This window comes from Neoarius graeffei, chromosome 20 (genome assembly GCF_027579695.1).
Source record: "Neoarius graeffei isolate fNeoGra1 chromosome 20, fNeoGra1.pri, whole genome shotgun sequence".
Classification (NCBI taxonomy): Eukaryota; Metazoa; Chordata; class Actinopteri; order Siluriformes; family Ariidae; genus Neoarius; species Neoarius graeffei.
Window position 1 is genome coordinate 247,501 of NC_083588.1, and position 14,136 is coordinate 261,636.

At 42.6% G+C, this 14,136-nt stretch overlaps 1 protein-coding gene across 5 annotated transcripts in view; it reads right to left on the minus strand.

The window, feature by feature from the left end:
- The window catches only part of nacc1a (nucleus accumbens associated 1, BEN and BTB (POZ) domain containing a), a 43,484-nt gene that overhangs the window by 9,971 nt on the left and 19,377 nt on the right, over nt 1–14,136 (minus strand). For all 5 annotated transcript variants that reach the window (XM_060901064.1, XM_060901061.1, XM_060901062.1 and 2 more), the window contains exons 4-5: nt 13,459–13,564; nt 13,211–13,308 (exon numbers count right to left, since the gene is read on the minus strand). In XM_060901064.1, the coding sequence (XP_060757047.1) occupies nt 13,211–13,308; nt 13,459–13,564 (204 nt within the window). The remainder of the gene's footprint in view (nt 1–13,210; nt 13,309–13,458; nt 13,565–14,136) is intronic.

Sequence of the window (14,136 nt, forward strand, 5' to 3'; positions counted from 1 at the left end):
GAGATGAGATGTTCCGGAACAGAAACGCTTATTAAAAATAATGGTAACCGGTTAATACCGGTTTTTATTTCGTTCCTCAAAGTTTCCGTAGCCTACAAATAAAAAAGTCATTCTTCTCCTGCGCAAGTTTCTATAACCTGCTGGGGTTCACTTCCTGTGTGACATTCGCTGACTGAATGGAGAGAGCGGGAAGGTGGACTACTATCACGTCTCCATGTGATAATAAGTGAGTAAGTGCATTACTGAGTGTCTGAGCAAAGAAGAGCCTGAACGTTGCAACCTCCCTATTGGTTGTTTGTAAAAATGTATCAGTTGTTGCCCCTCCCACGGGAATCGTCGCGGGCTCGAGAGACGAGACCTGACGAGTTAGTTCGTTGGTAGCAGAACAAAATGTCTGGACACAAATCGGGTTTTCAGAAAAGGAAAGAAAATAAATGGAGGGTCGAAAATAGAAAAAAAGGAGGCAGAAAATGCAGAACGAGTTTTAAGGTAGGACAAATGGTTACTTTTCTGAGGCAGCCCGCCTTGGCTGCAGGCCTTCAGTTGTGTCATTGAATGGTTACTTTTCTGAGGCAGCCCGCCGTGGCTGCCTGCAGGCTTATTTATTATAGCCCATTTAGTTAAAATAGTTGATATAAAATGTTTATAGTTATAGTTATGTGATGGTTGTCCTGATTTAGACTGGTGTTTTTTTTGGGGGGGGGGGGTTGCGCGATGTTGCACCCGGGTCCAGATTCGGGCAGAACCGGCCCTGGCTACATTTCAGGTGGAGTTTGTTTTATGTATGTATGTACTTGCATAGATGTGTACTTGGTCTTCCAATATGGCGCCTAACAAAATCTCGCGGCGCGGTGACGTCATGTGGTAGCCCTCTATAGGGCCTGACTAGCCTTTGGTAACACACTAAACGAATTATCTTTCATTTTTGGCACTTTTTCTGTTTGTGTAGATGGGAAGACATACTGAGAATCCAAATCGCCAACATTTGAAATAATAATTGTTTTGAATTATTTCTTGTCTTATTTAATGAAGGTTGTAATAGAATTAGCCTACATTTGGCTTAAGCTGGATGAGACAGAGACATAATTTTTTACAGCCATTTGTTAAACAGCTGACAGGGAACGTAATTAACTGTTCTGGGAACGAAATTTTTTTGTTCTAAACGGTTCGGGAACGTCTATTTAATGGTGGAACCCAAAACCGGAAACGTTAAAATTCCGTTTCTGTTCAGAACGAACCAGTAGGAAAAAAATTCTGGTTCAAAGCCCTGCCAACCACCACTAATCATCATCAACCACCACTAACCATCATCATCATCAACCACCACTAATCATCATCATGTAGGTGTAATTAATGATTTTGTGTATTCAAGATTGGATAAGTGATCAATCTTTAATAATTACATGAAATCAGTCTCATTAAATTTGAAGGTTAATAGTTAAAATGAATCAATCCTATTGAATCGTTTAATTTGACTCATTTGAATTGAATCATACCATAGAATCAGTCTCATTGAATTGGTTGAAGTGAATCATTCAAATGAATCATCCAGTGAGTCATTCGGTGAATCACTCAGTGAATCATTTAGTGAATCAAGTGAATCATTTAGTGAGTCGTTTAAAGAATCAATTGAAGAATCGTTCAAAATTTGATAATTCAAATTTATCACTTACCAAACTGCATCTAATTATTCATACACCTTAAGAGTTCTTTTGCGATGTGGGTGACTTCAAAAGTATTTAGAACAGCAGATAGACACCACACAATTTCAATAATAATGGAGTTTATTATAAGAAGATAAAAAAAGGAAATCAATAAAAAAAAAAGGAAAAAATAAGAATTTAATAATTGAATGGCAACAGAATGAAATCGTTATAACAGAGTAGGTCTCTGTGTATGTGTGTGTGTGTATGTGTGGGTGTAGCCGAGTGATTAGCTATATGACTACACTAGACACCATGTGGTCGTGGCCTAAGGCCACGTGTTTAGCTTTGTGGCTAACAGACTAATGCCGCTTTTCCACTACAAACGCGGCTGAGCCGTGCCGTGCCGAGTCGAGCTGAGTCGAGCTGAGCGGGGCTGTTGGAGTTGCATTTCGACTACAACCGCGCTGAACCGTGCTGGCTGGAAGTGGGTGGACACATTGGGTGGAGTTAGCGAAAGTGGGTGGACGTCAGGTGATGTCGTTAAGCAGCGCAAACAGTGACATCAGTGACAGTGGCGGAACAAGTCAGAGCCGGGCCGGGGGCGGGGCAAATGACCGGGCCCTTTATTAAAGCTTATCATAACATCATTTTAGGCTACAAAATGTCCGCAACTGCGGTGTTTACCAATTTCAACACTACCGGGTGCAACTATGTTAGGAGTATTAGGATACTGTACATGGCTCATAATAAAACATCAATAGCCTATACTGCGCACATTATTTGAAGGGCATACGAATGAGCGCTCAGAGGTTGCAACGGTGACAGGAAGAGTCAGAAATAAAAGGAGGGCGGTGCAAACCTCACTGAATGCACTGTGTTTACCAATTTCAACACTACGGGGAGCAACTATGTTATTTTGTACATTAAGTCCTTCAAACGAACATGTAACTCAGAAACAAAAAAACATTCGGCGACATACTGTACATGGCTCATAATAAAACATCAATAGCCTACTGCGCGCATTATTTGAAGGGCATACGACGAGCCTTGCGCTCCGCGAACTCGTCCACGATGCTCTGTATGTCACTGATTCAGTGAGCTTTTCAGCGGTAGTCTCACGACCCGGAGAGTAAACAATAAACATGGAGGACATGGAGTCGTTAGTGTTGCTGGTCTTGGTGCTGTGGCTTGTTGTCACCGACAACGCGGACAGATACTGGCAAGAGCGTATAGATGAGGCGAGGCGCATAAGGCTTCAGAAATTCTCGTAATTCGTAATTATTCTCCTTCCGGGTTTGTGGTGTTTACAGATCCCAGCGCGCTCGCGGGGCGTGTATGGGCATGTGAGGACACTCCTCCTCACCAATCAGTGCACAGGGGAGTGTCTGCTCACGCCCCCAACCTCACTCGGCACTGTTTGGCTCGCTTCAGCCCCACTCCAAAACGGTGCGAGTTTTAGGGGCTAAGCAGGGCTGAAGCGAGCTGAGTCGTGCTGGTTTTTGGTAGTCGAAACGCGAGCCGTGTCGGGCTGAAGCGAGCTGAAGTGAGCTGAAAAAGGGTAGTGGAAAAGGGCCAAAAGAGGCTAGGCCTAGTGGTGATTAGCTATATATGCTAACTAGACAAAGAAAAGCTAGGCCTAGTGAACTGTGTGTGTCAAAAACCAGAAATTAATGATTAAAATACATTCAAACAGTCATCTGTAGTTTATATGGGTTTAAATGTAAACAGGAGAATTACTATCAAGGTTGAATTAAACTTAGGACTTGTGGTATTTATCTAATACTGATACAGAGGAGGGTTGGCTCCTGTGGCTAACTCCACGTGTTTGTGGGGGAGGAGCTAAGACCCCCCCAGGAATGTGGTTGTACCAGGCAGAGCCAAGGTGATATTTATCTACAAGAACAAAGGGAGAGGAGGAGGGGCTCTTCCTAAGCATGCAAAGGCCCTTTTTAGAGGCAAAACATTTAGAATGTTAGGAGAGAGAGAGAACATGCAAGACTTATTGATTAACCAAATTAAAATCAATAGTACCAAATAATAGAGAATCAAAAATAATACAGTGTGCACACTTATTCCTGAATATAACTTCACACTTCGTGAATTAATTACTGACTAGACTAATATTATTTTGCCCAGTGCCAGCCTTAATTCAAAAGTCTCGCCTTTCTGTAGAAAGCGGAGAATCTCTGACGAATCAGATGTTCACAGGAGCCTGGAGAGGTTCTTTGGAGAAGCTTCGCAGTTCGTGAGGAGAAAAACTCTGTGCACGAGTCTAAAGAAGTGGAAACCCGCCGTTCTTCTTTAAAACTCAGTAAACTGCTTTCACTTGCAGTTGCGCGCTCTTAAAAGAAAATGGAGGAAAAACCGGTTTTTAACTCGTTTGAGTTGAAGCTCGCGTGTTTCCGGTATCTGCCGTGATCAGGAGCAGACACAGAGAGGAAATCGCGTTGGAGCGTGTTTCGGACGGTCCGATGTTATCTGGTCCGTCCCCTACGGAGTTCGGACGCAAAAGAGGAAGATGGCTGATTTCCAACTCTTTTTGGGAAGAAGATGGGTCGTGCAGGAGGAGCTGTGAGTGAATAGTCCCGCCCAGCGTGAAGTGATCACGCGGAAGTTGACTGGGAGTTGTAGTTCTTAGACACAAGATGGCGCATGATACCTACAATCATTAACCACCACTAATCATCATCATCATCATCATCCACCACGAACCACCATCATCATCATCATCATCATCATCATCATCATCATCATCCACCACTAGTAATCATCATCATCATCATCATCATCATCAACCACCACTAATCATCATCATCAACCACCACTAATCATCATCATCATCAACCACCAATCATAATAATCATCATCAACCACCAATCATAATAATCATCATCATCATCATCATCATCATCATCAACCACCACGAACCATAATCATCATCATCAACCACCACTAATCATCATCATCATCATCAACCACCACGAACCATAATCATCATCATCATCATCCACCACTAATCATCAACCACCAATCATAATAATCATCATCAACCACCACTAATCATCAACAACCACTAATCATCATCATCAACCACCACTAATCATCATCATAATCATCATCCTCAACCACCACGAACCATCATCATCAACCACCACTAACCATCATCATCATCATCAACCACCAATCATAATAATCATCATCATCAACCACCACTAATCATCAACAACCACTAATCATCATCATCATCATCAACCACCAATCATCATCATCAACCACCACGAACCATCATCATCATCATCATCATCATCAACCACCACTAATCATCATCATCATCAACCACCACTAATCATCATCATCATAATCATCATCCTCAACCACCACTAACCATCATCATCAACCACTAATCATCATCAACCACTAATCATCATCATCATCATCATCATCATCATCATCATCATCATCATCATCAACCACCACTAACCATCATCAACAGCCACTAACCATCATCATCATCAACCACCACTAACCATCATCAACAGCCACTAACCATCATCATCATCAACCACCACTAACCATCATCAACAGCCACTAATCATCATTAACCACCACTAATAATCATCATCATCATCATCATCATCATCAACCACCACTAACCATCATCATCAACCACTAATCATCATCATCATCATCACCAACCACCACTATTAATCATCATCAACCACCACTAACCACCATCATCATCATCCTCCTCCACCACTAACCATCATCATCCACCACTAATCATCATCAACCACCACTAACCATCATCCACTACTACTAATCATCATCATCATCATCCACCACTAATCATCATCATCATCTTCATCAACCACCACTAACCATCATCATCCACCACTAATCACCATCATCATCATCAACCACCACTAACCATCATCATCCACCACTAATCATCATCATCATCATCAACCACTAACCATCATCATCATCAACCACCAATCATAATAATCATCATCAACCACCACTAATCATCATCATCATCATCATCATCATCATCATCATCAACCACCACGAACCATCATCATCATCATCCACCACTAATCATCAACCATCAATCATAATAATCATCATCAACCACCACTAATCATCAACAACCACTAATCATCATCATCAACCACCACTAATCATCATCATCATAATCATCATCCTCAACCACCACTAACCATCATCATCATCAACCACCAATCATAATAATCATCATCATCAACCACCACTAATCATCAACAACCACTAATCATCATCATCAACCACCAATCATCATCATCATCATCATCACCAACCACCAATCATCATCATCATCACCAACCACCAATCATCATCATCAACCACCACAAACCATCATCATCATCATCATCATCATCATCATCATCATCAACCACCACTAATCATCATCATCATCATCATCATAATCATCATCCTCAACCACCACTAACCATCATCATCAACCACTAATCATCATCATCACCAACCACCAATCATCATCATCAACCACTAATCATCATCATCATCACCAACCACCAATCATCATCATCAACCACCACGAACCATCATCATCATCATCATCATCATCATCAACCACCACTAATCATCATCATCATCATCATCATCATCATCAACCACCACTAATCATCATCATCATCATCATCATCATCATCATCATCATCATCAACCACCACTAATCATCATCATCATAATCATCATCCTCAACCACCACTAACCATCATCATCAACCACTAATCATCATCATCATCATCAACCACCACTAATCATCATCATCATCATCATCATCAACCACCACTAACCATCATCATCATCATCATCATCATCATCAACCACCACTAACCATCATCAACAGCCACTAACCATCATCATCATCAACCACCACTAATCATCATCAACCACCACTAACCATGATCATCAACAGCCACTAATCATCATCATTAACCACAACTAATAATCATCATCATCATCAACCACCACTAACCATCATCATCAACCACCAATCATCATCATCATCACCAACCACCACTAATAATCATCAACCACCACTAACCATCATCATCATCAACCACCACTAACCATCATCATCATCAACCACCACTAACCATCATCATCATCATCATCATCATCATCATCATCAACCACCACTAACCATCATCATCATCAACCACCACTAATCATCATCATCATCATCATCATCATCATCATCATCAACCACCACTAACCATCATCATCAACAGCCACTAATCATCATCATTAACTACCACTAATAATCATCATCATCATCAACCACCACTAACCATCATCATCCACCACCACTAATCATCATCATGGTATTGGTAAATTCATCTGAAAAGCTGCACATGGAAGAAAGCCATCCATACAAGCACAGAGAACAGGATCCACGATTGAAAACCCATCCCCTGCTCCATACGCACAAATGCAGTCTCGTGAGTACAGGGCTGTGACGAGCACTCACTCGACCCTCCCTATTATAAAACATTCTCAAACAAACGACACACACACACACACACACACCATCATCATCCAAACCATGAGGAAGTAAAAACCAGCGAGAGTTAGATGTTTAGATTGTTTTTATAAAACTAGAGTGATCGAAGAAAGGATTTTAAGTTTGTCGCCAAGCTAACAAGTAAAGTAATGTTACCTCACATAGCATGTCTAATTACGCATCAATCCAAATAACCCCAGTGTGTGAGCAAGCCTGTGTTTTTAGGTTTATGTGGCTGTAAAACACTTCGTAGTCATTGTACGAACAAATACCACGATCAAATCAAGTGGCTTTACTGTCATTTTAACCGTCTACAGCTGGTACACAGTGAAAAACAACGTTCCTCCAGGAGCAGGGTTCTACAGACAACACCACAGAACTACATGAGACAACACACGGTGCACACGTGCAAACATCACAAGACACTACAATAATTACTCAAACAGGACCGTAAAAGTAAAAAACAGTTAAACACCAGTACACAGTTCTAGTGTGAAGGAAGCGATGAGCAGGACGACAAATTGTGATACAAATTTATGATGATTCAAATTGAAAGAAAACAAACAAACAAAAAAAATCACAATTATCATCAGGCAGCGTAATTTCTTAGATTTTCCTAGCTGTAACTGCCATGTTTAGACAGTAGAGGGCAACATACAATCACAGGAATACACATGACTTCACCACTGGCTGAAGTAACACAGCTCTAATGCCACAATAAACAGGTGTAAAATGTGAAAGAGCTGCTGTATGACTGTGTACAAATACATGTAAAAAGAAATCAGAGCTCTCTCTCTTTACAGACTGCTGAAAGATAAAGAGAAGCAAATGGAGGCAGAACAGATGTTCACAAAAGGAATATTTGTTATTAACTTTTTCATTTTTAACAAAAGGAGTATTTTAGTTCATAGGTTATTATATTTTACTTCAACCTTTACACATGTAGGAAATTAATTATTGTTAGTTGTTAAGGAAATGGAACAAAAGTTTAATTTTTTTTCTTATTTAACAAAAGGAATATTTAAGTTAATGAAGATCAGGAAAAATGCTGCATTGTTTTGGTCATAAAATTTTCTTCATTTAAATGTGTTTTTTCAAAAACACTGTGGGAAAATCAAATCACACAAGCAACCACCACAAACCTTACCACAGAGAGATGCGTTTCTGTTGGCATGAAATGAGGTGAGCTCATCTCGCTGAATAAACTCCTCTGAGTAGTCCGCTGGAGTTGGATGTCGTCCAGTTTATTATCCAGGGTGCAGCCACTGGAGAGTCGGATGGACAGTAGAGCCAGCCAGCTACAGCCTGTTTTTTCTTCTTCCTCACGCACACCCACTGCTTACGACACTCCCTCTCCCAGCCAATGGCCCTCTTCAAATGGTTCTCCTCTCCACTGGTCCTTTCTCACTGTCCCTCTCGCTCCCACCACCCCCTTTCCCCCATCTCCCCACTGCAGCCTCGTGCTGGTTAGATCAGATTCTCGCTCCTATCCCCTTCGGTAACCGATGCACAGTGCACACATTTTGTGTTTCTTCAATTAATTCCTGGATTCCTCATTTATACAATATTACGTTACATATATTTTTAACTTAGAAACTGGAAAGAAGAGCAGGTCTAATCTGGTGGTAGAAGAGACACAAGTATGCCCCCTCCCTCCACACCAGACCTTTTCTTCTTTCCAATTTCTACAACCCCGATTCCAAAAAAGTTGGGATGCTGTGTAAAACAGAAATAAAAACAGAATACAGTGATTTACAAATTCTTTTTGATCTTTGTATTGATATATTACAAAATATTTAAATGTCCAAACCAATAAACTTTTTTTGGTAAATATATACTCATTTTGAATTTGATGCCTGAAGCACACTCCAAAAAATTTGGGACAGGGACATGTTTATGATTGTGTTACATCACCTTTTCTTTTAACAGCACTCAGTAAGTGTTAGGGAACTGAGGACACGAATTCCTATTCTTGGTTGATATACGACTTCTCTTGAGCAACTGTCCAGGGCCTCTGTTGTATTTTGTGCTTTATAATGCACCACACATTAACAATGGGAGGCAGGCAGGCCAGTTTAGCACCTGCACTCTTATTACGAAGCCACACTGTTGTGTCGTGTACAGAATGTGACTTGGCGTTGTCTTGGTGGAATAAACAGGACGTCTCTGAAAAAGATATTGTCTGGATGGAAGCACATGTTGCTCCAAAACCTGTATGTAGGTACCTTTCAGCATTAATGGAGCCTTCACAGATGTGTGAGTTACCCCTGCCAGGGGCACTAACACACCCTCATACCTTCAAAGATGCTGGCTTTTGAACTTTGTGCTGGTAACGATTTGGATGGTCCTTTTCCTCTTTAGCCTAGAGAAAAGAATGTCCATGATTTCCAAAAACAATCTGAAATGTGGACTCAGACCACACCACACATTTCCAATTTGTGTCAGTCTGTCTCAGATGAGCTTGGGCCCAGAGAATTCACTGGCGTTTCTGGATGCTATTGATATTTGTCTTTTGCTTTGTATGGCAGAACTGTGATGAAACTGAGCATAGCATAGTTCTGGCAGGCCACGAAGTCAAGCTCAGCCCTCAATCCCAGCTACATCAGCTGACTGCGGCTGATCTCAAGCCAGCCCACATCAGCTGTCAGTTCAGCTGATTCTCTTCTATTCACATATCTCTCAGAGGGCGCGTAATTTAAACTGCTTTAACCTGCTGACCTTTGCTGCTTCCTCTGCAAGCCATTTTGCAAGACAGCACCATTTCCATTCGCCAGAGCTCTCGTTTGGCAAGTAGTCTTCTGTTCCCAGGATAAATGAATGGCTTGCGCCCAGGCTCCTGGAAATCTTGTTAAAAAATAGCATCTTGGCTCCAGTCGGACCTTCCCTCAAGGAACTGTTTGCACTGTCTCAGGGGGCATCTGCATCGAGTCCCCAACTGCAGATCTTTTCAGCTCCTCTGCTCCAAGGGAAGCCACCGAAAAATGAAAAACACTGCCCGCACGTCTGCGCAGTCCCAGTTCCAGCTGCTCTGCCGTCCAAGAGAGCATGAGTTTCAGCCCCAGTAGCCACACCTGCAGACCCGAATAACTCTTCCTTGTCAGTCTTGTCAGGCATCCAGTCATCACTTGCCACCGTGAACTCTAGAATCCAAGCCCCGGAGTCCAGTTCGACTCCCTCTACAAGTTCATGTTTCCTGGCAACAGCAGATCTGTTTACATTTCACCATGCTCCCAACTTAGCCTCTTAGCCAGCTCCCGTATTGCAGAACAATGATGTCACCACCAAACTACGCAATCTGACGACTCGCATTAACCCTATAGGTATCGTGCCCCGTAAATATTTTGGTGATCTGCTGTGCATCTTACATGTTTCTATCATAGCCAGCAGTAACATTTTCAGCAATCTGTGCTACAGAAGCTCTTCTGTGGTTTGCCAATTGTCCTTCCTTGGACCACTTTCCAGGAATACCCACATGACTTAAAATTTTTGGAGATGTTCAGACCCAATCATCTAGCCATTGCAATTTGGCCCTTGTCAAAGATGATAAGATCCTTACACTTGCCCATTTTTCCAGCTTCCAACACATTAACTTCGAGAACTGACTGTTCACTTACTGCCCAATATATCCCATCCCTTTACAGGTGTCATTGTAATGATATAATCAGTGTTGTTCACTTCACATCTCAGTACCTTTATAGTTCACAGTTTTAAATCCTGCAAAGGCAGCCATCCTCCATTAAAGAACTTCCATCCGTCAACTATCTGTAACCATTTATCCTCTGCAGGGTGGCGGGCGAGCTGGATCCTATCCCAGCTGACTACGGGCAAAAGGCGGGGTTCACCCTAGACAAGTCGCCAGATCATCACAGGGCTGACACATAGACACAGACAACCATTCACACTCACATTCACACCTACGCTCAATTTAGAGCCACCAGTTAACCTAACCTGCATGTCTTTGGACTGTGGGGGAAACCGGAGCACCCAGAGGAAACCCACGCGGACACGGAGAGAACATGCAAACTCCGCACAGAAAGGCCCTCGCCGTCAGCTGCTGGGCTCGAACCCAGAACCTTCTTGCTGTGAGGCGACAGTGCTAACCACTACACCACTGTACCGCCCCCATCCACCTTCAGCCTACTTGAAAACCCATCTGTTCATCTCCTGCTTAATAGCCTTAAGAGAGAGAAACCACAAGGCAATGATGTACGTCTCCCTTTCATTCTCCCACTTCTGCATAAATTAATCACATAATTAAGGGATGGGTGCTTCGGTTCTTATACAGACCTTCTAATAGAAACAGTCTTTGCTGCTGCTCTCTCTGCCTCAAGGCTTTCCATGGAGGCACATGGAAGTGCAGGGAGATCCCTTAATCAATGCCATTTCTGTGTTTAACTGCCATTTCAATTAATCTTCACTACTTCTCCATATTTTTAAAACACATTCAAGACTGATAAGGATAAGGAAAGAACATCAATTTTGATCACTTGTCCTGTCCTCCACCACTCGCTATCTGAGAAGCTGACCTCGAGCCAGCCGTCAAGAGCCTCTCTTTGTTCAGAGGAGGGGAAATCCAGGTCCTGAGCTTGGTTGCCGCTTGCCCCCGCCTCCTCTGGCAATCCTGTGGGCTCCAACCTGAAAGCTGTACTGCTCATTCTCTTTCCACATCGGAGCAGCAATAACGGCAGCATCTGTAACTCCCATTTCAACGCTCAAGGCTATGGGTCGATGGTCATCATCAGCTTACGAATGTTACCTCCGGCCCGAGGCTCAAGCCATCCTAGATGCTCAAAAGCTAGGAGTGCATCGTGATCTGCTGGCATACTGTTCTGTACCCCATGTGCGGTTTTTGCTGCTGCTCTCCTACCTCAAGGCTTTCCACGTATGCACACGGAAGGGCAGAGAGGTCGCAGAACAGAGCCACCCGCTAAACACAACTTGTTGCAAATTGAAGAAAAGTTTCTTTCACCAAACTGTGTTTACTGATAAAGGTTTTCTGAAGTGTTCCCGAGCCCATTTAGACAATCATGTGGGTTTTTAATGCAGTGTCACCTGAGGGGTGGAAGGTCGTGGGTGTCAGTGTTGGTTTATGGCCTTTTCCTTTACGCGCTGAGATTTCTCTGGATTCTCTGAATCCTTTGATGATACGATGGATTGTTGATGGTGAAACCCCTAAATTCCTTGTAACTGTACATTGAGAAACGTTGTTCTTACACTGTTGGACTATTCGCCCATGCAGTTTTTCAAAAAGTGGTGAACCACGCCCCATCCTTACTTGTGAATGACTGAGCCTTTCCAATTACCAATTAACCTGTTTACATGCAGAAAGTTCCAAGCATTTTTTAAAAAGCATTCTACAACTTTCCCAGTCTTTTGCTGCCCTGTCCCAACTTTTTGGAACATGTTGCAGGCATCAAATTCAGAATGAGTGAATGTTTACCAAAAAAAAAAACCATTTATCAGTTTGAACATTAAATATCCTGTCTTTGTGCCGTATTCAACTGAATATAAGTCAGAAAGGATTTGCAAATATTGCATTCTGTTTTTATTGACGTTTTACACAGTGTCCCAACTTTTTTGGAGTCTGAGTTGTAAATAAAAAGTGAAGTGATGAACATAAATGAAGAGCCCAGGAAAGAATCGTCACAGTCCCGTGCTCGCGAGAAGTCATTTGTGCATGTGGAGTAGAGAGGTGCGCTTGGGAGGGTGGGTTTCTGCTCGTGGATACTGATACATGAGCGTGCGATATGAGCCTGTGTGCAGCTTTTGAGACGAGTTTAACAGCAGTGTTTGTTTGTAGTGTAAAGATTTAAAACCACACTGAACTTCACACAGCTGTAAATAATCTTATCAATGATTTTAGTTACTGTGTGTGTGTAATAAAACACACCCTGAGTTTACAGAAACATACGTGATCACGTCACACTCTCCTGATAAACTCGTCAGCTGTGTGTAAAACTGTGACGAGGTTTCGATTGTCCTCATGTTCACTCACATTTAACAGCGTGGAGGACGCGGCTGTCCAGCGGCTTACGACTCGGATCATTAGTGGAGGAGCGAATCCCTGTCCCACAGCTGTTCGCCAGAGTGCTCCTGAACACACACACACACACACACACACACCAGTTTAAACCACAGGTGAAATTTTACAACACACATCAGTTTATATTTACTGTATCTCTCTCTCTCACACACACACACACACACACACACACACACACACACACACACACACACACACACCTGTCAAAGAATGCAGCCAGCAGTCTCCTCAGCAGCACTTTGTGTCGGGTTCCTGCACTGACATGACAGTTCATCAGCTGAGCTCTGGAGATGAACACACCAGTCCCTACACACACACACACAGTTAGAACCAATAACGTTAACATACTGAGGTTCTATACAGAATAAAGTCACTGCTGCAGCGACATCCCATAATTCCGAGGGTGCTTCCCAAACCAGCAGTTCCGAGGAGGAATAATGCAGCACAGATTCTACTACAGTCCGAGCACCAACCGGTCAGCTAATGTGGAACTGGAGTGTGTGTGTGTGTGTGTGTGTGTGTGTGTGTGTGTGTACACAGGGTTCTACAGGAACCAACAGGGTTTTTTTGTTTTTTTTTTGGGGGGGGGGACGACACAGCTGTTGCTCATCTGTTTTAGTGAAGATGTAGACACTAGAGAAGTTTGCGCGTGCACACACACACACACACACACACACACACCATAAAAAAAACCCCACACACAAACAAAAACTACATATAGTAATTAATAAGGTGTGTGTAAACATTTCTTGTATCTGTCTGAACTTAAACTAAACCTAAGACTAAAACTGAATTAAACAGCAGCTGATGAGTTCCAGATAAAATCGCAAACACACACACTCCAGTTTCTATCAACTTTACACACACGCCCCGTAATC